General features: G+C 36.9%; 1 protein-coding gene across 3 annotated transcripts in view; it reads left to right on the top strand.

Moving 5' to 3' along the window:
- MACROD2 (mono-ADP ribosylhydrolase 2) overlaps positions 1–24,242 on the top strand; it is an 880,037-nt gene that overhangs the window by 287,149 nt on the left and 568,646 nt on the right. For 2 of the 3 annotated variants that reach the window (XM_085305605.1, XM_085305604.1), the window contains exon 5: positions 3,028–3,144. In XM_085305605.1, coding sequence (XP_085161731.1) covers positions 3,028–3,144 — 117 coding nt within the window. The remainder of the gene's footprint in view (positions 1–3,027; positions 3,145–24,242) is intronic. The other variant, XM_085305606.1, reaches the window with a different exon arrangement.

Here is a 24,242-nt window from a genome sequence, read left to right as displayed (position 1 = left end):
GATGTTTGCTGCCTCATGGGTGGCATCAGAGCAGGGACCCCTGGCCCTCTGTCAGGACTCATTTAGTATTAATGTGATAGAAATAACTTGGCATATTGGCAAGAAAACCATATCAAGAAGTACAGTTTCAAACTGAGCAGTTAGCAACCCTCCCTCTGGTACTGTCAAGTGTTGCCAATACTTAGAAATGCCAACCAAATGCCCTTGTCAGCTATGACTAATGGTCTTGTCGGTGGCATTTTCCCCACATCTGTCTCATAACTGCAAGGTGACAGCTCACTTGTGTATATAAATGACCCAAGGTATGTATATGATTTCCAGAAACCTGGATGGGAAGACAGTATGCAGAGATCTCGGGAAGAAATCAGATTTGAACATAAGTGCCTGGATTTTTACAGCCAATTACATAAGGAAATTCCAGGAAAGGAGCAGTAGGTTATGGCTTAATATTTTCCAAATCTGTTTAAAAAAACACAGATGAGTATCTATTCGATACCGAACTAATTCGATAGCTGAAATACTTGTAACCAATATATCAAAAATTCTTTACTTTCTTACAAAAGCAATTTTCCTCTTTACTGCACAGTAACAATATATCTTTGGTCATCATCATCTCCTCCTGAGGTTGTTGCCATTATCTGTAATTTCCATAAAGTTATCATGATAACAATGCTTATCTCACTTTTAGCTTGTGTTACTAGTCATTGCAAACTTTCAGAAAACAGAATTTCTCACATGAAGGTTTTGTGCATCCCTTTTCCATATTTTTTTGAARAAGTGCAACTAAAGCATGTTTTAGCAGAGACAGAAGTATCATATTTAGATTTGCTAATCCACTCTCTTTGCCAGTTTTTTTCTTGATGTTATGTAGAGTGCTTATATTTGGCAAGACATTTCACTGCTTGGGTTTTTGCTGTGAGAATTACTGAGTTTATATTATACATTCCATATAATAYTGAAAATACAGAATATTTCTGTCATGATTTATTCTCATTAAATGGAAAATGTACACTTAGAGGTCATCTGATCAAATATTTCATTAACTATGGTGGAAAAAAGTTATTTAAAAATTTTGTGAATCTGAGGGGGGGATTATTCTTCTGTGTAATCCGTCAGTGGACTATATCAAAAGCTAATGTCTAAGTTTCCATCTCTGCATGTCCAGAGTGTTCAATCATTTCCTGTTATGCCGCCTTTATAAGAGAAGCGTCTGCATTTACTTGCTTGTTTTGTTGGATGCCTTCCATTTTCCTTGCCATATGCCAAACTGGTTATGATAAAATGAGTTTTCCTCAGTTAAGAATTTAATTTTTTTTCAATTACCTTTCCGTCCTACTGGAGGGAGCTGAACGCTTTGTTCATAGGCAGTAGGTGCGGACCTGTGAGGGAAGGAGCGTGACCTTGCTGCAGGAAACCTGCAGGAGGCCATCTGTATTTCAGTTTCCTCTGCATTACAAGTATGCTAAAATAAACGCAGTTTGGGGAAAAGAGGTTGATTTGTCCAAATTGTATTCCCCCTTGATTATATTCTTAAATTCCCTCCAGATACCCCTGAGGTGAAGGGGTTGAGGGTTATGCGTAAAGTGTTAGTCCTCAGTCTTGGTGCTGTTTGTATGTTAATGTCTCAGGAAATATTAATGTTGATAAAAATGGTGGTGCTTATAAACATATACTTSAGTTTCATTGCATATTGGGTTACTTATCGTACTTGGTTTGGAAAAGCATTTYGTAATTAACTTAAAATAATTAAACAGAATATTGTGAGCGCAGGACAGATTTCAAATGTTCTTTTTTTCCTCTTGAGGTTGCAAAACATTTTTTCTTGCATTACATCTTGGAGTATATTAGGAGGAGATTTCAAGTACGTTTAAAACAAAAGTTCAGCTAAGGTAGGGTAAGAACTCTTCTCACGTTAGATAGTGCAGAACTTGCTTCAGGCTRGTGGCTTGACACACATTCTTTTAAATGAGAAAATTTTAGAAAATTTCACTGAAAGTTTAACAAGACATGATTCTGTAATTATCTTTCTGACTAATATAAAGTGTTTCAAAGTGATGTTTTGAAAATTAATGGCACTAGGTCCAGGATGAGTACAGCATATTAGAAGGAATCATTTATCCAGTTTTAGTATGAATATGAATATGAATTTTAACAATTAACAATGGCATAGAATACCTTGAAAAAAGTCATAAAGTTTTCAGCATTCTGTAAAGGGCAACTTCTCCAGATAACTAGGATGGCTAATTCTTTTGTTTTCTTTTCTTAAACTTTTTACTATAATTACAGTAAATGGTATCTTTGATTGCGTGTTGAGATGGCAGAAATGCTGTGCCAGTGGGGTTTTGGGGTTCTGTTGTTATTGTTTTGGGTTTTTTCACTGCTTGCTGCTATTCTTTTCCTGGCTCCTGAGGGCAATAAGAACTGTGTGCTTACTAATTTTCTTACCTACTTAGCTGCAATTGCAACCTTTAGTAATTATTATTTAATTAACTCCAGAGTATTGCATGAATAGTGCAAAATAAATAAGGTTTTTTTAAAAAAGTCAAAATGACGTATTTTGATAAATTTCAAATCYAGAAACATTATTTCTAGATTTTTTTGAGAAGGCATTAATAGGACAGTGATTTGAAATAGTCTGCATAATACTAGAAGAATTAGAGGTGTAGAGTAAAAAAGAATTTGATAATTAGCTGGAATCCTGTTTTCATAATTCATAATGAGAATTTCCTAGAATCTTGCACARGACTTGTTTCTATTATTGATACTTTAATTCTACTTTGCATTTTCTAGGTATTCTCTTTCCAATTAGCTGCTGTTGACTAAGTTTAATTTTTTTGTTGTTATTCAACATACAACCTCTAATTTTAGCAGGAAAAAATGTTTGTATATACTTGGCTGTCTATGTATAAATCAGTAAATCTCYACTGTGCATATATAAATGAGCAGTAAATGTTTGTGGCCATACATTTGTGTGAATGCCATAAAGACTGACTTTTAATAAATAAATTTCCTGGGTTTATTTTGTAGTAGATGGCTGTATACACAGAGCTGCTGGGCCCTACTTAGTTGCTGAATGTCGCAATCTGAGTGGCTGTGAGACTGGACAAGCAAAAATTACTTGTGGATACGACCTACCTGCAAAATGTAAGTGCAGTCTTTCTCAGCATTTTTCGTGTGTGTGTTTGTTTTAACCACGTGGAGCTAGTATGCATGTTTTATCTCCCTGTAGTCTAATTCAGCAAGGTATTCATTTTACGAAATTAGCAGCAAAACTTAATTAAGCRTGCTCTGTAATGTAATGTCCTTCCCTCAAAGCAATTCAGGCTTTTCTAAATTATTATTTCACCTATGTTATCCAATGAAAACCTACACGTCTTTCAAATACAAAGCATCTTTCATATTTATTTTTTTGCAAGCTAAAACGTATTCTTTCATATGCATCATTAAGGATCTGAAATGCTTTATGAAGTATGAACAAAATATACATTATCATATTTAAGTTCCATCGAGACAGTTTTTGGAATCTTCACGCAGACTGTTGGTTGTGAATACTCTGAGAGCTAAGGAGATCAAAGTGATGTATTGTGTTTTCAGCTGCTGTGTAGAGGCTGATTGGCAATTACTGTGAMGGCATCTGTCACACTTTAGCATTCAGCAGCACACGGGTACGCGCTGGAATGTTTTTGCACTTTCAAAGTGGAATTGTCAAAATTCCCATCCTGTTGACCTTGTTGCATAGATGTTGAGCCAGTCTTGGAAAAAAATTAACATACTGACAGCATGTTGCTCAGACAGTCGATTATATAAAACACCAGGAAACCTCTTCAAGTATGGGTCTTACAGGAGAATGTATTAAGATGTGATGATACAAATATCAAGAAAGCATTACAAAGCACGTATCAGTAGAATTCAAGCTCTTTGTTCATATGCAGTCTGTGCTAGGAACGTGGTACATTCAAATACATTCAGATCTGCTGTCTTAGTCTACCAAGTCTATCAAATCAAATACGTAGTGCAGTAATAAGGATCTTTCAGGTTCCTGTGGCCTTTTAGTGCCTTAGGTGAAAAAAAAAAATGTTGTTGACTCCTTCTTTGATGATGATGAGTGCTACCAATTATTTCCTTGACAGAGAAAATTGCTATGTACTGGGAAACTTTGCTATGTTTTATACTTAGATTTGCCACATGTTATTGATTAATTGTAAAAGATTAATTTGACTTCAGAGAAGAAGTTGAGCTCRTCCAGGGAGGTAGTTATGTGGTGTTGGTATATGGCCAAAACCTTGACAAGACTCCTGTATAGCAGATAGGATTGCTAAATAGATGACATATTGTACTTTCCTGAGAGTTATTCACTTGTCCCTTTAAATAAAAAACAAGAGAGGGACCAAAAAAAAAAAAAAAATGGTGTGGGTCCATGGATGCATAATTCCTCCCATATACTTAAATGAGAAAAATTAAATACAAAGAACCAAAGCAACCAAAAAAAAAAAAAAAAAATGGTGTGGGTCCATGGATGCATAATTCCTCCCATATACTTAAATGAGAAAAATTAAATACAAAGAACCAAAGCAACAGCCACTGAACTGTGTTTGAAATGGAAAAGATCATGTCTGAGGCATGACATCCCTTTAAATTTTATAACAGTTTAATGCGTCTTGCATCCATTAGATTTTGCAGGGTGGGATCTTGTTTACAGCCTATAGGAGAGTTTTTCTGATTTGTTCTCTTTGTAGGAATAGTAAATGAAACAATACAAAAACCCTTCATCACTTGAAGTCTGTAATAAAACCTATATCCACAGGTAGAAAAAAGGCAATATCCTACCTAATGAATATTCTTAGAAATTAAAATTCAAACAATCAGAGATGTATCTGTTTGTATTTGGTCTTACATCAGCAGGTGATGGGGACGAGACATATTAAGTGATAAACARGAAAAAAGGAAATGTGCAGTTCGCAAGTGGAGGCTGAGAATTAGATACTCATAGTTTCTTAGATTMCATTTTTTCATTTCTATTTTCATTTTGCATTATTTTTTTATGTTTCATGAAATACCTTTGTGTTGACCAGCTATTATTTTTTCTTTTCCTCTTCGAAGCTCTTGATTATAGGCTCAGAAATTATTGTAATATATTGTAGAGCATTCATTTGAAAGTGTTGAAACAACCAAGACTCTGTCATGTTTCAAAGAGATTTGGAGGCACTTGGTATCTTTTTGTCACTCTGTGTCAGTCTGTCATAATAGTATGACAATTTGACTATAGAAACAATTTTGCATCYGATTTTTGCGATGAGACCAAGAATGTACCAGAAGGTCCAAAATTTACCATGCAGATGTGTGTTATGATGCAACTTTGTGTCAGCAACTTGTTTCGAAGTTGTAGGTAGATGACCTGCTGGCTTCTGTAATACGAGTTTGCTTTTCACTTWTCTATTTGTATATATTGGACCAGCGGTACTGAACCATTAAGAGTTGGTGTAGTGTAATATTGTCTCTGCTCTTCTTGGGATTCTACTTGGGTGGATAATATAAAATGTGAAATGTATTTCCTAGCACACTGGATTTTTTATTTTTTTTGTGTGTGTGTGTGTGTGTGTGTGTGTGATTCAAAAGAATGACTGTTCCAATCATATACCCTTGGGATCTGAACACCTCTAGTTCTTGGTCCTGGAAAAGTTTGCTTGGAAACAGTTTGGTGAACTCAGCTAAACTGCTTCAGGACATGGCAGTCCACRTATGGGCTCTATGATGCAGAACTTGGGCTTGGACTGAAAACTCCACGCTGAAGAAGATTCATACATCATGCAGCCATGCAGCATGTTGCTGCTGCTGCTTCTTCTTCTTTTTTATTTTTTTAATAGACAACTTGGTGGAAGCTAGAATAAGTTTGATATTTGAAGGAAAGTATGCTTTGTTAGGAAACTGGTAGTTGGTAAATAAAATCCTTTGGCAATCTGCTTTATTATCTATTCTATTTTTATTGTATACTTTGCTGTGTTTACCTATCTTAAATAAGAATGCCTGATGCCTAACTTCTTCATAAATGAAAAATTGAAAAATAATGGCTGACTGAAAAAAAAAAAAAGCCAAGCATTATGTTACAGGATGGCCTTCTGCGGTTTGTTCTTGGGCTGGTAGTTGTATCACAGTCAGAAGTCAGTGTGTGAAATACACAGGTAACAGTACATGTAATACATAAAATAGTTGAATTTTTTCTTGTCTTTCTAGCCTAATAGTGTGAACAGATTAACATGTCTATAGCCTAGAGATGGTGTTTTATAAACTTTGCAAGATATGTTTTTGAAAGCCACAGAACAGTCGATATGAAAATAGAGGTGAAATCAAATCGAGTTTTTTAATTACTAGTCAATGTAACATTCAGTACACTTTTATAGAAACCAGTGTAATCACCATCTGTCTTCTGTGCTACAAAAGTCTACACAAAGCTCCCCAAAATGCSAACTGAGTTATTTACTGAACAGATAATTTGGTTGATATCATTTATTGTTGTTTTTTAGCAAACACCTGTATAGGCACTTGCGTTTTCATACTGCTTTGCAGAGTTGGAGAGAGAGTGCTTTTTGCATTAGGGTATTTTTCTTTAGTGCTCTTCCAGACTCATCACAATTACTTATGTACTTCATATTGTTGTTCCTTTTTAAAGAAAAGTTAATTCTAAATATTGTACAACTGATTTTCCAACACTGAGCAGTGCTTTGATAGTGTCATGCTTTAAATAGCAGATGAACAGGATCTGTTTAAAGCTGTACAAATGCTTGTTTTCTTTCTCATTTGATTAATAGTCTCGTTGGCTCTACTGGCAGAAAATGGTCTGACTGTGAATTGTGTTTATAGCTGGAGCTGAGGGTCCACAATAGTCTTACGRCTTGTTATCTGCCTATAGAGGTCCGCAATAAAAAAGAGGCTATCAGAACACATTTAAAAAATACAGTCCAATTCTACCAGGTATTTAATGGGCTTAAAACCAATTGAAGGTATGGTGACCACATCCAAAGCAGGTAATTGGTACACTCACCCTGGCAGGAAAAGGGCCCCCAAAGTAACTTTTTCCTACTATTAGTATTTGTAGTAATCATTTATTTCTTTCTTTGAAAAATGTTTGATAATAAACCCCTCCAAATCTAGGAAAATAAAATCTTATGGCCTCTAATATGGGATAGAGCCAACCATTGGTAAATAAAACCTGGAAGTAGAAGTACCTGGCTGCAAATGGCTAGGCAGTTTTTAATATGTTGTTTTATGTTGTTAATAAAACTATAATATTTAGAATAAATTTTTCTGCTTGCTTGATATTTTTAGTACTTTAAGCAATGTCTTTTAGGAGATGCCATTTATATGCATAATCTTTTGGTCCGAAGCTACTGTGTAGATCAATCTGGAGTAATAATGTGAATGTGCTCTCAAAGACAATGCCTGCTGTGAAATAAGGAGTTAGCAGGAGCGCTAGTATTAAACACAGTAGGAGAAATCGGGCTTTATTTTGTTTAATCAGATTAAAAAATGGAGATTAAAAAGTGTACTGCTACTATCATATAGATATGATTTTCAGTGTTTAAAAGATGAACGTTTGAACGATACGGTTTTAAAGTAAGATGATAAAGGTAGTCATTTAAATCTCTGCATATTTGCTTTGAGATCGCTTACAGAATTGTAATTAAGGTTAATTGTACAGAAACACAACTCCAAAACTGTACTCCAGAACTCCCTAATTGATCAACTAGAAAACAGATTTTTTGAGCATAACATTTAAATGTATTATATAAATTCCCAGGATTCCACAAAGAGCTTTGTTTCAGGTTGATTTATTGCACTTACTTTAAAAACTTTGATTTCATAGAATGTAAAATTTGATTTAAATAATTCTAAATTTCTGATGTGCCAAGAGTAAGAAAGCTATTTTCTTCAGCAACAGAAGAAAGGAACCATTAGCTTTGCCTGATTGATATCACCTACTTACATTTTGGGAAAGTGGCTTTAAGTATGTGAATCAAAAAAGTAAATAATCCGATGGCTCGAACAGGAAGGCGTTCAAGGTGAGCCAAGAGAGAGGATTGCTTAGAGAAGATTAGCATGGCTGTGAGCTCCCTGTTGGTCAAGGATTTTGATCTTTTCCCACCACTGCTTTTTAATATTTAAGGGAAGATTGTAGGCCAGCGGATGAGCAACTAAACTGAAGTTTGATGAAATTTCATGTGAGAAAGACACCCAGCCTGTGAGTTACTGCTGAAAACAYGATTGAGCTAGAAGAGGCTCTAGAAGGATATTTTCCTGAAATAGCACTGAGCTGTAGCAGCTGTTTGTTGCCCTCTTTGTATTTCTCAAATCTTTATCATAGCTTAAATATTTGAAGCAAAATTTAAAAGAAAACAAAGCAAGTTAATGTTAATCAAAGTTCTAAGACCCTTTTTTCAGTTGGTATTTTTGTTTAGATTTCTGTGGGAAAGGATATTTTATGGTTAACAAACCATTTATTACATATTTGTATGTTTTTCTTTTGAGTTATGTCTACATTTCAAAGCTTTTTATAAGCTCAATTTATATATTTTATAGCCCTCTTGCAGATAAGTGCAGTGATGCCTTTATTTTGTTCTAATTTGGTCTAATTGGCTTTAGTCCTTAATGACCTGCTATATTCACCATTAACAATAGGATAMATTGCATATGCTGCAAATATTGTGGAAGGGAAATATTAATGATTACTTCTTCAACGTAAGATGCTGTTTAGATTTTAGAGAGGRTTTAATGGTATATCGTAAAGCTTTATGGCTTGTCTCTGCCTTCTGTGCACCTCCTCCCCACACAGACCCGCACCCAAAAGGAGGAGGAGAATGCTCCTGGGGGAATGTATTTATCAGTTTTGATTAAAGAAGGTCAAAGATCTCCCTTTCTAAGTTCTCAGAGCTGATCATCAGTTTGGGTAGAAAAGAGCCTAATGCTGTAGCTACCCGTTGAAAAGTGTGGATATGAATCAGCAAGAATATACAGTGTTTTTCCTTGGATATGAGCCTAGCTTACATAAATTTTTTAGTGGATAGATTCTTTAAAATTTAACTTGTGAACGGACCAGTTAATGCTCTGCGTAGTGTCACGCTACGGTGACACTGTTGCGGTTAACTTAGGGTGCGTGCTGCTGGAAACCCTTGGTTCAGCTCAAATTGTTTGATTAGCGGCTGCAGGCCCTRCGACTGCAGAAGTGTCATACTATTGATCCTTACTGTTAAATCTAAACCCTCTTCTTCTGGACACCATTTGCCACCATCCACTCATCAAACAGTGAACTCCAGGACAGGAGCAGGTGCAGACAAAACTTATTAGACGATCGAACATTTCCTTCGTAGTGGAGTCCACTGTTGGTTCGTACTGTGTGTGCTAATAGGATGTAATGGTACGAGGTAGCGTGATGGCCAAGGGTGTACCGGCGGGTTGGTACGGCAGGGACCAGCTGCGGGGACCGAGCAGGGGCTCCCGCGAGTCAGCGCCCGACATGCTCGCTCTCACTGCCTCTCCGGAGACTCCGGGGATGGTGCAGGAGGCTCAGGCTTGATTTGCAGCAGCCCACATGGGATGTTGAAAGTACCAAGGTGTGAATACTCTCCTGATGTTTAATTTCTATGTATGATGCTATTTTAAATGTCTCTTAATTCAGTCAAAAATAATTTCCGCTGGAACACGTCTTTCCACGCTGATGGTTTATACTCATTCTCAAAGACATTTTGGCACTGTGCGAGTGGTGCGTTGTGCCCCTAGAATATCTTATATTCCTCATAACTCTCCATCTACCTATTAGATATAGTTGATCTGTTTCTATTCCAACAGCAATGAGAATAAAAASTCAAATATTTAGTAGAAAAATAAAATTTCTGATAGTAACCACTAACCAGAGGAAAGGGCTACAATAGAGATGTTTATGCTCCTTTCGCTGCAGTGGTTTTTGCAGCTCCTATTCCAGTATGTTCCTTCTGTAGCCAAAAGCCTACACGCAGTATTTGAAAAATTAATCTTTGATGCATGAGATTTTGTCTGCCTGAATTTTGCTTGTCTCATTTTAAATGGTGATAGAAATTGCTTACTGTAGTAAAACACAGCATTAACCTCATAGTGTGTTGGCACTGYATGATTTATGCTGGTTTGGTCTTTGAAAAATATGCAGCCTGTCTCCCAAACCTGGATTTAGCTTATAAAATACGTTGGCACAGGCTTGGGGCTTGAATTGGAACACTAACTGCTGATCCTCCATCTCCCTAGGGTGGAAAAAGGGTTTAAAATTGTAGCCTCTTGGAGGTCATTAACTTCATATCATTTCTTCAGATTAATAATAATTATATGTTACAGTAGCTGGAATGTTTTAAAAGCAGTGTAGCCTGATTTTCTCCTTGCAAGCAAAAGTATAGGATTCCCTTYTGTGCTGAATCTACATATTAGCTAACCAAAAATAGAACAAATTATTTGCAAAYGGAAATAATCAGATCATAAGTAATAAATAAGGACATAGTTGTTTTCATTTCATAGGCTTTTTTTTTTGAATTGTCCTCCACTCACCCACAACCTTGCTGTAGTTGATGTGTAAAACTGATTTTTATTTATTTAATTAATTATTTCTGAATATAGTTTGAAAGACTCTTATGAATGAAAAGTTGGACTCTGTTTCAAGATTTCTTCACCTGTAATCTAGTTCCTTTATATCAGCCTAGAGTGGATAGGGTAAGAGAGTTGCATAAAATGCTTTATAGAGGAAAGATCCTTTTTCACCCACCAGAGGAATCCTGAGGCTGTTTTACATAAACTAAGCACACAGGCCTGAATAAGCTTCATTGGCCAAATTCTCCTTAAAACTCAAGTCAAACATTTCAAGAATGGCAGCTGACTCTTCAGGAAGAAGACATTGTGTATGAGACTGTCGAGGTGGTAAAAATATCCTACTTACTGAAGAAAGAGTTTAAATACTAATCAATCGGGTGGTCAGAAATTGGAGTTACTTTGTATGCTGTAGGTGCCGTTTCACTACTGGTGAAACGATACCATTGTCCAGGATGTTTTTTCTTTGAGTATGGGAATCTAGATTACATGGATGATTTTGCTGCTGTGGAGCACTAAGAATTTATGCAAAATTAGCTTCCTGGTTTATAGCTTTCTGATAATATTTTCTTAATATTATTGTCACACACAGAATTTTTTGATCATGTTTTTGCTTGAACTGTTTGATAGGAGTTGAAAAAGATGCATTAGGTTTTACTTCTTCATTTTTTTCTCAGACTTCTAAGAACCTTTCTTCTGTTTTTGGCATTTGTCAGTTTTCGATGATGTTTATGGGGATTCTTAAGACATCAATAATCTGCTACCTTTTTACAAAAAAAAAAAAAGAAAAGAAAAAGAAAAGCAAGAGGGGAGGGATATATTTATATTGCTATGTAARTATATATCTATAGCCATGTACTTGTGTGTGGGTATGTATATATATTTATGTAAGTATTTATCTACCTATCTGTTCTGCATACATGCATAGTCAATATTGCAAGATATTTACATCTTTATGTGACCTACACATGTTCTGCCATTACTACCTTCTGGAGGGATGAGAAGTTTGCAGCATCCTTTAGGTTAACTAGCTGATATGAATAGTTAGATTCTGGATGTCACAGATATTTAGCCATTTTATAATACTCATAGAAGTTTTGTTACTTTTTAGGGTTGAAGTTCTATTGTGGGAATACAAAATAAATTTGAAATACCTTATCTACAGGGACCAGCAGTCATTCTGATCTGAGTTTTGCAGCTGTTTATACATCTTCAAATATTAACAAAAAAACAAAAAATGACAGCAAAACAAAATGACCCACCAGTACTCTGAATGATTGCTTATAGTTCTATCTCCAGGTCCAGGAGAAATGTAGATTAAGGCAAGATACAGAATTTTAAATTTAAACTCTTGTATAACTATTTCTGCATACATGCTGGTTAGTAGATGAGTATAATTTTTATAATATAATTTACACAGTAAGGAGATAGAAGAAAGTGTTAATTAAACAACTGTCACCAACTTTGAATTACATGTTCTTACATACTCCTCTTAAGTCTTTTATCATGCTATAGATCTCTATTCTGGCTCCTTGGCAAATGAGTTACACTGAATTACCAGTGATCTGAATTCTGATGTATCTTCTGTTGATGTATCAGTGAGACTGAGAGAGGAGCGTCCTACCGTTTATATGTTTCGACAAGGCAAAAAATAGTATGTGTGATACATCATTCCACAGTTCTCTTAAGCATGCTGCTCTTTAGTTTTCAACAAAAAATAAATTAGTAGCTTTCCAGTGCAAGCCAAGGGTAAAAAACAAACAAACAAACAAACAAAATCCCCCAAAACACATATATGAGAAATGCATTGCGAGACTAAAAATAACCCCTTTGATATCTAATTATGTTTGTGTCTGTCCTGGTCACATTTTTTGTTTGCCACTTCCTTGCTATGCTCTCTGCACAGTTTTATACAGTGTTCAYATTAGAATTAAAACACGTGGGTTGGCTTTAAAAAAGTAAGGTGGGAGTAAGAATATTTCTAATATCTCCTAGCCTGATAGTGGTTATAAACAGCAGGTCATCAGAACTGTCAAGTGTTTATAAAGTTTTCATGTACAGAAAGGAGGAAACAGCTTCTCACTGAAGCTTTAACAACCGCATTATTCATTTTTAATTCTCCAGTGGAACCGGTGGAACTCCACAGATGTTACATGAAGCAGAGAGGGAAAGCTCCCATGAGGCATGGAGGGGTGTCATGGATAGCAAAATAATGTAATATAATAGGATCTGAGAGCCTGCAGTTTTGAAAAATTGCAATTCATTCAGGTAAAAGATTGCATTTGTGTCAGGTGTAATCCTGTCAGAGATGTAATCTTGTTTAAAACTACTTTTTCACAAAATGGAGCAGAAATGTTTCTGGGGAAGACTGTTCATTTAAATTAATTTGTAGTAATACAGCCTTATTCATGGGAACTTGAAAGTGAAGTTAAGACAAAATTGAGTAGAGAAACATGAATACTCTTGAATTTCTTTCAGTTTAGGGAGTGAACATATACAAAGACACAAAGGATCTTCTATCAGAATCTTATGTTGAGGACAACTTAAGAAAATGAGTTTTGGCTTTGAAAGAATGACCAGAACTTAAAACCATCTCCTAGCCACTGCCAGAATACCCTCTTATTGCATGATTTTTCAAAGGCATAAAAACYCCCTCGTTCTGTGATTTATTGTTAAAATTTATTTACTATCTATCATCTTACTTAGTGACTGTATATAAACTGAGGCCTGCATTCAGCATAAAAGTGAGTTTTATGGAAGTCTGGTATTTCCACTAGATGAAAAAACAGAAGAAATCTTGATTTAAAATTTTATTGCAGTTATGGCTAAAATGTTTCCTATGCTGTTCTCATCTGCTTCACGCGTTCATACTCATGATCTGGGTTAGCTGCTGTTGGCACTGCCACCGCTTTGCCATGTCTTCCATTTACTGGTTTCAATAAAGGACACCCCGGGCTGGTAAGTCAAATAAAAGCTAAATCACATGTGATCAGCTGAAATGCCAGAGTTAGCTCAGAAACGCTTAGGGTGGAAGTGAAGGAAACTTGTATATATCCCCCCTTTGGGTGAGGGATTTCAAAGGTGTTAAGAGAATGGGCAGAAGGTATCGTGTTGAAGCATGGAGGTCTGTGATCCTGACATACGTAGAAACCCTATTGCAGATCCATGAGTCCACTTTCATTATGGAATGACACAACTGGGCTATCTGTTTTTTTTCCTCGTTTTTAATTTAAATATTCTACAAGTSTATAGGTCCCCCAGATTCTTATTGTCAAATTAATGCAAGTTGTAGGAGTTCAAGATCTCTAAAGTCACAGTAAGGTTTCTTTTATCTTAAACTTTTCCTGTCTTATTGTTGCTGATTTTAGAGAATGCTTTAGTTAGTTTTTCCACGGGATGATTTGATTAAAAAGAGCAGTTACTGCATGTGTCAGAGAATCTCATGTGACCATACATAGCAGGTAAGTTTGAAAATGAGAGAATAAGGTGGTTTGCTTGTTTCAGAAACGCTTTGACAGGGGCCAAGCAGTTCTGCCTGAGAAATCAGAGGGAACGGCAGGAAATCCCTTGTAAGGAAGAGACAACGTATGTTCTAAAAGGAAATTCTATACAGAGGACAAGCGAGGATTTGCCAGAGGAGCTCAGGGCACTTGGGCTTTTTTGGCATACCGTTGTGCTGTTTGGTGTTTTTTGTGCCCCTGTGGTATRTGAAGAAATTGTAGCTGCGCAACCCCTTCATCTTCCGTTGGTTTCCTTCTTGCAGGCAGATCAGGACTGCWCTCCTCCCTTCAGGCACTCGTTTAAAAATACCAACAAACAAGCAAACAAGACCCTTGTGCGTAACACATGAGTGGGCTGGCATGATAGCAATGGGATGTGGAAAGTTTCCAAATCTGACTCGAACTGACTATTTTTTAATGAGAGAGGAATTTTTTTTCAGTTCCTTGGAATCTTCTGTGCTTAAAAATATCATTTGAACGAGTTCCAGTCGTGGAGCGGACTTTTGCGTAGGGGTAGCTTACTCCTGAGAGGAGACTGAAGTTAGCAGTTCATCTCAGCTGATCCATTGAACAGGCATCAGCTGGTAAAAACTTTCCATCGTTCCTTGCCAATGTCAGATCTGAAGCAGAAGTGTATGAGCAAAAGACTCTGTAACCTGTTAGCAATTTTATTCCTCTTAAGAGTCRTTATTTTCTTAAATAAATGGAGATTTGTATTAGATGCAGGTGTGTAAAGTCACTGTCTTGTGTTTTCCAGCTGCCTATGTTTTAAATGTATTAGTGGAAAATGAATGCATTATTTTCTAATATGTCCAGTCTTTTATGAAGTGAATTCAGTGACTATAAAATCAGGAAAGCTTTGGTCAGGTCCAATTACWTTGAACCCTGCTCTCAAAAGAATGTGTGTAAGGTTTTCACCTTTTGGCAATGCCATTTTTGACCACATATGTGGTACATGTGTCTGTTCTCTTTCCACATTTTCCTCACTTTTCCATATTATGTTTGCTAGACATGTCTCCCCACCTGTAGCATAAGAATTTAATCTGTTTCTTCGATATTGGTCCTCCAGGGTATATTTCTTAACACAAACTAGTGCTAATGTGCATTTAGACTGTTGCGTATTTTATTGCAAAATTTGTAGCAGAGATGTACTGTTAATGTTTGGAAAACAATGCATTACCTACCATTATTAAAAAAAAAAAAATAGCCTTGTTTGCTTACGATAGTTGCATATCCAATAGCAGGAGCTTTGATTTGGCTCCAAACCCAGAATCCATTGTATCTTGCACCTTTAGTCTCCAAATGGCAGGAGTACAATTAACAGCTTTATCTACAATGTTTCTTATCTAAATGTTGTCCCTGGCAAGTACACTGTCTTGCCCACTACCCGCCTTGTTCTTTAATTCCCTTCAACAGTTCGTTTTAGGTTTCCCTKTCTTTGCCCTTCCACCACTTGCTTGGTTGGTCCCTTTTAGTGTTGATCTCTCCTACTGGTGTCTTTTCAGAGGCTGACAGAGCATCCTCTATCAGTTTGGTGCTTTCCTAGCTGTCCCTCACCCWTTCTCAGCTCTCCCATTTTCCTTTCATTGCTGAGCTTTCTTCTGTTCGATGTGACCTCTTCCTTGCTTTTAGTGCTTCTCCCCTCTTTCTTCATGGCACCTGCTGAAAGCAACACTTCCTTTTAGAACAAAATTGGGTCTGAATCTTGGATTTCATCAAACTGTTTTGAATTGAACATTAGGGTTTAGTTCAGGGCCCTGAGCTTGGACTGTAGAGAAATGGAAATGCTGTCATCCCTGAAGCAAACAAAAAGAAAACTCTTTCATCAGGTATCTCTATAGCTAGGCTAACAGAGTTTCTAATTGATCTAGAAGGATTTGTTTCCCAGCCAAACTGAAATATTAATTCAGGCAGTAGTTAATTCACAATACAAGCTAAATAAAGTAAGTAAAGATATTTTATTTTTTCATCTGTTTAGTTATGGACCTTGTTTTAATATAAACATCAAAAAGATAATTGGCTTTTTTTTATTGTGTGAGGTGTACTCACACAATATGCAGTACTATTTTCTGTATGTACAGGGAATGCCACTTCTCTTTTAGTAACTATAACAGTAAATCGTTGCTTGTATATTGTTGATCAAACCATATGCATTTTAAAATGCATTCCTTATGCTTCCTTCCTATCAGATGTTGAGAAAAGGTTGATTGCGATTTCTCAAAGTTGCAAGAACTAGTCTAAGCTTGTCTTCTGATCAAATAATGTCTTGAGACATAATGTTTTATAACAGGCCAGACTCTATGATTAAACATAGAGTTTTAACTTGTGAATACATGACCAAGTAAATGCCATAATCGACAGGAATAAATGGCATGTGATGATTTGCTGGGTGTGAAAATCCTCCTTTGTTACGGCATTTGTTACTTACTTTCATGTGATGAGTATCACCTGTGATCAGTCTTATAATATATTATAGCTATGAAATTATGAGTTTCTTTTTTATTACTGAAACTGTTGCTTTCAGATGGTTGTTTTGGTCTTTGTGGAAAATTGTATATGTTCCACTGGTGTTCTGAACAATATTTCCTTACCTTGCATGCTGTAACATTATTCAGACTTGTTTTCCTATTAAAAGTGTTTTGAGACTTTGATAGAAATTCTGCTTTTTCCCTTTTTAAGTGAACATTGGTTTTGAAAGCTAGAGAGACTTCTTTGTTCCTTAGTTTACAGTCTGAAGCAGCATGCATTTAAAATACAAGGTTTCTGTGTAACCAAGGATTGTGATATCCTTTCTTTTGTACATTTATGTTTGAAGGTATTCATTTGAGAGTAATTCCAAGTAAAAAGAAAGTCTCTTGTGGTATAGTGGATGTCTGCAGGTGTTCTAGTCTCCTGCTATATCACTGTCTYGGAGGCGTCACCTTCATGTTTAGAGAGTTCATTCATGCTAATCAAGATTGGCAACTCTGTGCAAATAAGACTGTAAATGAAGCTTGGAAAAGGAATTTATTTTAAAGATGTTTGAATTGAAGAGATTGTGACGTATTTATTGTTCTGTTTTCCTCTTCCAGCTGAGTGCTCTTAACATTTTCACATTTTGTTAAATTGTATTAAAAATGGAAAAAATGTGAAGGGAATTGAGGCAGGTCATTGATACATCCTGCTCTATACTGAATAACCAGCCGTACTTGATTTATTGTGGTCTGCATTCAGAACATAATTGTAATGTACGGAGAATTCACTTGTAACAAACAAACTGAGAAAGAGAAGAGCAAAGCAGTTTTCCTTCTTCATTTTAAAGTCTTTTCTTAAAAAACAAYTTTCCAAAGGCACAAGGGTTAAATTATGGGTCCTATTTAGGTTGCTCTTTTTTTTAGGAGCAGTGAGAGATGTTATTAAACTCCGCTTCCCCCGAAGTCCTCATTAAACTCAGTGAAGTTGGCTTGAAAACTGACAGCACTTGCTTGTCCTTTATGAGTAGTTAACTTATCCTTATGTTTCTGAAGACTTGTGGAATTTAGTAAATCCCATAAGGAATAAGTGGGATATACATTATATGTAAAGATTTTTATCTATTTCCTTTTCTTTTATTGAGATTACATCAACATGCGCAAGGTCAGTGAACTAGGCAGAGGCTTTCTCTATTACTATACCATTCTGGCAATGCTGTTCTTCTTCTCATAAGCACTCACAGTTTTCCTCAAGTTTCTACTTGACTAAAGAAATGTTTGCATTGCTCTTTTGCCCAGTTTCTAACAATTCCCTGAGGAGCTGTTTTCACTTTCTGTAGACCATTTCCATTTTATCTTTGTAAGAGAGATGTTCTGGCATCTATTCTTTTTTCTGCCCTAATGGGATTGAGTTCAGAGTTCCTTGCACAACCATTCCTACATTCCTGCATATAAAGATAAACCTTCCAAATACATGGAACAATGACCTTTACATATGAGAAGATTAACTAAACTGGAGAACAAAAGAACTTAGTGAGGCAGGAAACTTCAAATGATGTGGAATGGTTTTTGAAGCTTATGCTRGTTTTGTTAGAGCTTTAATTTTACATTCTTACACTTTTCAGATTACCTAATAATAGTGAGGAATAGTAGGGTACGCTTTATCTGCTTAGGGAGTGAAAGGAAAGAAACAGTTTTTACAAATAAAAATAGCATTTTACTTGAGAGGAATGGTGCTCATTGTTTGAGACTTCTAAGACCAAGAAGTCCCAGTTGACTCTCTCTTCAAGATGTCCTTCTGCAAGAGGTGTTGCAAGTCACATAGACAAAGTGATAGTAGAAAATTTTTGGTTGRAAGCTCCTTTTGTCAGGAGCTTAATATTATTTGCAGATTTTTTGTGACATTTAAAAGCAGTTATTTAGGTTGTGGTTGAGGCAGGCCTTAGTGATGCGAGCAAGGATTGGTTTTCTATTTAGAGCTTGTGCCCTTCCTGATAAAATGGTTACTGTTGAGTTAAGTATGCTGTCAGATTAAATCTGCTTTGATATTGTGAATAGTGCTACAATTATGTATGTTCGTATATGATCACGTTCCTCAAATAAAGGTAACCTTCAGAGAAGGACGTAAATAAACACAGATCTTTACAGAGGGTGGCAGTTTCTGCCATTCAAATACTTTCGCTAACTCTGTTTTTTCTCATTTTCTCTCAGCGTACTGAGATGTAGTTGATRCGTGTAATTCCAAAAATAATGGAAGAAATAACATTTTGGAATTAAATACCCTGCTTTTGGACAGAACAAACACAAAACTTGTTCAGTTTTGCTGTAATTGTTGAGAGAGGATGGTTTGTTAAGAAATRTATAATTATGAAAGTAATTATTCTTTACATCTTAAGCTGTCATGTTTAAGACTGTTTCCTACAGTAGAATACAGGAGGTTACCGTATTCAGGTTGTTAATGCAAAGTAAGCAGTCAAATTAAAATTTCACCATGTGAATTGTTGTCTTGAGGAATTTGAAAGAAAGTAGTAATATTGAGACATGCTATTTKCACAGCAGGGAAGGCAAACTTTCCTTCCCAAGAGTTGTCTGTCACTTCCTAAGTACCTGATTCAGACTCTGCATGTATTCTCATTTGTTTGGGATAGGCATAGAAGTGGGAAATCTCTATTCAACCCTGCTATTCTCAACACAATATCTAACAAGACTTACAGGATTTGTAGTTTGTTTGCTACTTCTATTCTTTTGTTTCTTTTTCCTGAAGTTACAARAGAGTCATATTCCTACTCCTGTCTCTTTTTGTGTGATAAATACACTTGAAGCATACCTACATTTGAATCTCAAATCTTCTGCTGTGAAGTAGATGACTTCCACTTACCTAAGTCAGTTTTACTGATGAAAATAATAAACTTCAGTGACTTAAAATTGTCTTGCCTAAATCTGTTACTAAATGCTAATCCTAACAACTCTGGTGTTGATTTTAGGCTCTTGCTGGATGCCTTTTAGAGAGATTGCAAATGTTTGTGTGGGTGCTAGGCACATGTGGAAATCCAACCACTAAATAATTTTTGAGATGCTTCTAAAAAAGAAAAAGAGACTAAAAAGTCTGGCTTACGAGGTGCCCGTGTTTGAAAATTCAAACCAGCAATCTGTGATTGTTACAAGCAGCAAAATGTCTTTAAAAAATGTTGCTGCTATTTGATGCACTGGGTTGCTTGATGGCAAGATATTGCTGTCATATCTCCATGTAGACAGTTCCATGTCCTGGGAGTGTCCCCACTGTCATATAAACCTAAGTTAATGACTTAAAGAGTTTGGGGAGAGGGAGGAATGGAAGAGGTATTTAGGACTTGGACTAAATTCATAATGGAGGCCAGAAAGTTGCCTCTTAGCTTCATTACTTTCCCAGTGTTAAAATGCAGAGAGATGAGAAAGGAAGAGGAATAATTAGGTAATGAAGTGCTATATGACAAGTTCAAGGAGCAATTTCTGTTTTGTGGCTCTGTGTCACAGAGGTGTTTTTATTAAATGATTGTTTCATAAAATGAGAGAAGTGGTTGAAAATGTGGGGCTATTGTAACTTGCTCCAGTAAACTATCATTAAATGATGAAGGTTATTTGCCCTGTGTAACACTTCTCTGCCTATGGTGATTTTCTGAAGATCAAATCCCAAAAGACTCTGGGTACCTCCAGAAAGCTGCTAAAGCTCTCAACTTGCTTTACAGGTTTTTGGCACCTTTCAGGCCTGGATAGAGGAAGAAGGCACCCAACTTGTTGGAACAGGGCGATCTCTGAGTGCATGGAAAAAATCTTCCACCCGTAGTCTGACTTGAGCTGGGGTGTGTCCTGTGCAGTCTGGCATGGGGAAGATCATTTCCCGGAGGCAAACGCGGTCCTCCCACGGGTGCCGCTCGCCGGCATGAGCTCGGAGGGCTGCGTGGGAGGAGAGCAGTTCACTGTGGCTCGGGTGTGCTGTCGGTTCCCTGGGCAGCTGTAGGAATCCACTCTGCAGTTAGGCTCCTTTCATGTGTTTGCGTTTTGCCAGAYGGTATGCGTGGCTTGCATTTTGGCGTGCGGTGTATTACTAAGTCTTTCAGGGAGAGGAGAGGGGAAGCTTTTCAATCTTCATTATGCCATTTTTCAATGGGAATAATGAAAGAATCCAGTATTTGAATATTGAAAAGGATTTAGACCTGTTTATGCATTCATTTTGAATTCCTTATTTGTCATTTTTCAAGGTGCAAGGTGAAGAAGAAAGATTTGGAAGGTACATTATTTCTCTAGCAGGTCATTAGTAATGAAACAGCTAACTTCGTCTTTTAATTTATATCATTAGTAGATCAAACTTCCAGTCATTTGTCTTAATGCCTTTTTCTCTTTCACGTTTAACAGTTGGGATAAGGGGTTAAAAAAAAAAAAAAAAAGGAGGAGGCTGTTTCATCATTCTGTCAACATTTAGACAGAGTTAGTCCAGCTTTAAGCTTTCAGGCTAACATGTTCTCACTATGAGCTGCACCACTGGCTTCTAACCAAGGGTTTTGTAAAGCATGGAGGATCCTGGTGTATTTGAGATAACAAAGCGTATCACATTATAATATTTCCCTTTGTTTTCCTTGCATTCTTTCACAGAGCAGAGGAATTTTTAGTATTTACTGAGGGATTCAGTGATTAACGTCTAGAAAATAAAATTATTTGCTTGGAAGATGTAAGTGCTTTGACCTAATACTGGAGCAGCAGGTGAAGAATAATAGTGAAGCCAATTTTAATGCATGAAGTGGAGAATGTGTAATTGAAACAGTACGATGATGAAAAGGCATTATGTGAAACTGTCAGAAGTCATTATAATACACTAATTAACATGCTTTGCACTCTTAGCTTATGCTGTTGTGTGCTAATATTTCTCCTATTTTGTCTTGTGTATTCATTAACTTTGTTGTCAGGTATTTGAAGGAAGGCAATGGTATTTCTTGACAAAAAAAAACTGTTCTTTTTTTCATTTTGTTGTGTTTAATGCTGTTTTTAGAGGAATCTGTCTCCTGCAGAAGATGGATTTTCCTTTTGATAGCAGTTTTATTCTAATGTGTATGCTTGGGTTTTGTTTTGTTTTCTTAATGTATAGAAGAAAATACAGATTATATTTCACCTTTGGTAGGTAATGTCAGCTTATTTGTAGGAAACGTTAGTGTATATGTCTGACTGATACCTTGAGGCCCATCTACCTTGTGTTGCAAGTCTTACGTATTTCTGAAAAAAGCCTCCTTTTGAACATAATAAACATAATCCAGTAGCTATTCATACCTCACAAAACCTGCAGAAATTGTTCAATATGAAATCACCCTGTTTAAAATGCCATCGGAGGGGTTATGCCCTGCCTAAGCCTGATTTGCGGTTATAGTAATAACTTAAATGATATGTAGGGCAAGTAATGGCTCCGTATAGCGACTTTCATCCATCGCTCTCAATTCACCAAGTCAAATGTTACTGTTCAGCACGTTCTTTATCTATTTAGCATTGAATTCTGCCAGTGTTGCTCTGCTCTTCACCATGACGAGTCTTTGTGCTGTGTAGCTTAAGGCCTAGTGAAGCTTTTCAGTACCTTCCCTGGCTCCAAATTACAGAAAGCAGGACATGCACTTCCATGCAGCCTTTYCCAGCTGGTCCATATTCTACTAGGTTCACTAGATCAGCCCTCCATTCCTACATGTCCTAACTCATTTAAAGCAATATGTCTGACGGGCTTTCCCTCTGTACTGCTGTGTGTAACCATCTGAGTAAATCTTGCCTCAGTTAATATTTTCTGAAATGAAGAACCAAAAATTAAGAATGAAAATGGAAAAAGTACCACATATTTAAGTAAATCTGGAAGGAGAGTGAACACAAYGAAGTCAGCCTGATGTTTCTGTCTTTGGCGATAGACTGGAGATGGGAACAGTTCTTTCACTCCCCAGGTATTTAGAGTGATTCTGCTTCTGTCTGTGTCCAAACATGAAAAACTTAAGTTCAACAAAATGAAAAYTTTTAAACAGAAGATTCTGTTTATGGAAACAGTTATGCAATCCGTAAGTGTCCTGGCCTTTCTTACTCCAAGGCACATGCCCTTGTGCATGGCCCTACTGAGAATGCTGTTCACACTTAATGCCCCAAGTCATATCTCCAGTGTAGAGAACATCTATAATTTCTAACATAGGATCATGTGGTAAGTGTTGGTAGACTGTTGACTCCGTGATGGAAGTCAGCCTATATTAATACCATACGCCGTTAAGAAACGGCAGCTCTCTGAGTTACAAGCTGTCCCGCGTGGCTCAGTGGCAAGTTACTGTCACGTTCAGGCAAGTCTCTCCTGTGAATCCGCTGGGCTGGGAGATCCCAGGACTGAGGAGTTCTTGGGGAGGATGTTGCTTGGGGCGGGGAGCGAGTGCCAGCGCAGGAGCAATGCCTCGGGTGCTGGGGGCAGTCTGGGGACGCTCCGGCCATCCTCAGGGAAAGGGGTTCCTCAGGAACAAGGGCGAAGCGGGCAGGAGGCACTGCATCATCCCCATCTCGCTGGGGTGCGCGGGCCCTGTGCTGCTGCTGCTGCTGCCAGCCACCCCCCTGCTGCTCCAGGGTTTTTTTTCAGCTGCTTTGACTGCCAGAATCTGTTCCCGAGCTTTGAAGCAAATGTTGAAATCGCATTTCCTCCTCCCTATGTGTTTGCGTAATCACRTGAGAAATCAGCAGATACGCATCAAACCTGCTGCTGCTTCAATACTTTATAATTTCCCAAGATCTTGGTGATAAGGTGGACCTTTCGGCTGAGATTCTGTTCCTCACTGGCTTTAGCAAAATGTGTTTTACATACGTGAAATTTTGCAAAAGCACAAATGAGTAAGTATTGGTTGTTTGTCAACAGCCATTGGGAGACCCTTGTCTTCTCCCCTCAGGGAACAAAAAAACATGAAGAAACAGTTCTGGAAAAAGGTTTTCTAGTTTTGGTRTTTACGGTAGTGTCTTCACGACAGTTCTTATCTATATTGCTCTCTCAGTTCGCAGAATTACTTAAGTGATAAGAAAAGTATGAAAAAATATTTAGGTCCTTCTCTGCCATTTTAATGTGTCGAGAATGATTTTAAAGCAAGACCTTACTGCAATTTTATTTTGGAAGCCCTTTGGTGTTGTGAATGATAGGTATAATCTGAATTATACTTACAAATTTTAACTATAATGGAATGGTTATCTTTTAAAATGAAAATGTGTTTGATTTGCTCAAGTTCTTAATGAAAGATTGATTTCCATGTGTATCATTTTTAGATTGATTCATTTGTTTTTCTGTTGGTCAAGGCTGGCCATTCGGTTGTTACTGGCTGCTCTGGAAGGGAATTAGAGTCTACTCAGTGAACTGAAGGTTTGTCAAGGGCAATTTTCCCTGGCAGCCGATCCAGCGTCAGATCAGTTATTTCCTCCTTTAAAGAGTATTTGAGTCAGAAAGTAATAAGACTTACTGGGACAAGCCTGATTCTTTTTCCTCCCCTTTAGTAAATGATGTACTGTACCTACCAAATGTAGGGTATGGTCAAATAAACTGAGACAACGGAGATTGTATTCAGTCTCTAAGATAAAACTTGCAGATATGTAGTGAGTTTACTGATGATAAGCTGACTTCTGAGATGTGCTTTAAGTACAAGTTTCTTCTCCTTTTCTTCCTTTTCCTTTTTTT

This window comes from Rhea americana, unplaced genomic scaffold, assembly GCF_003343005.1.
Source record: "Rhea americana isolate MKP2758 unplaced genomic scaffold, rheAme1 scaffold_223, whole genome shotgun sequence".
In the NCBI taxonomy this organism is placed as follows: Eukaryota; Metazoa; Chordata; class Aves; order Rheiformes; family Rheidae; genus Rhea; species Rhea americana.
Note: the sequence above shows the minus strand (reverse complement) of the source record. Positions and strands in the feature narration are given on the sequence as shown.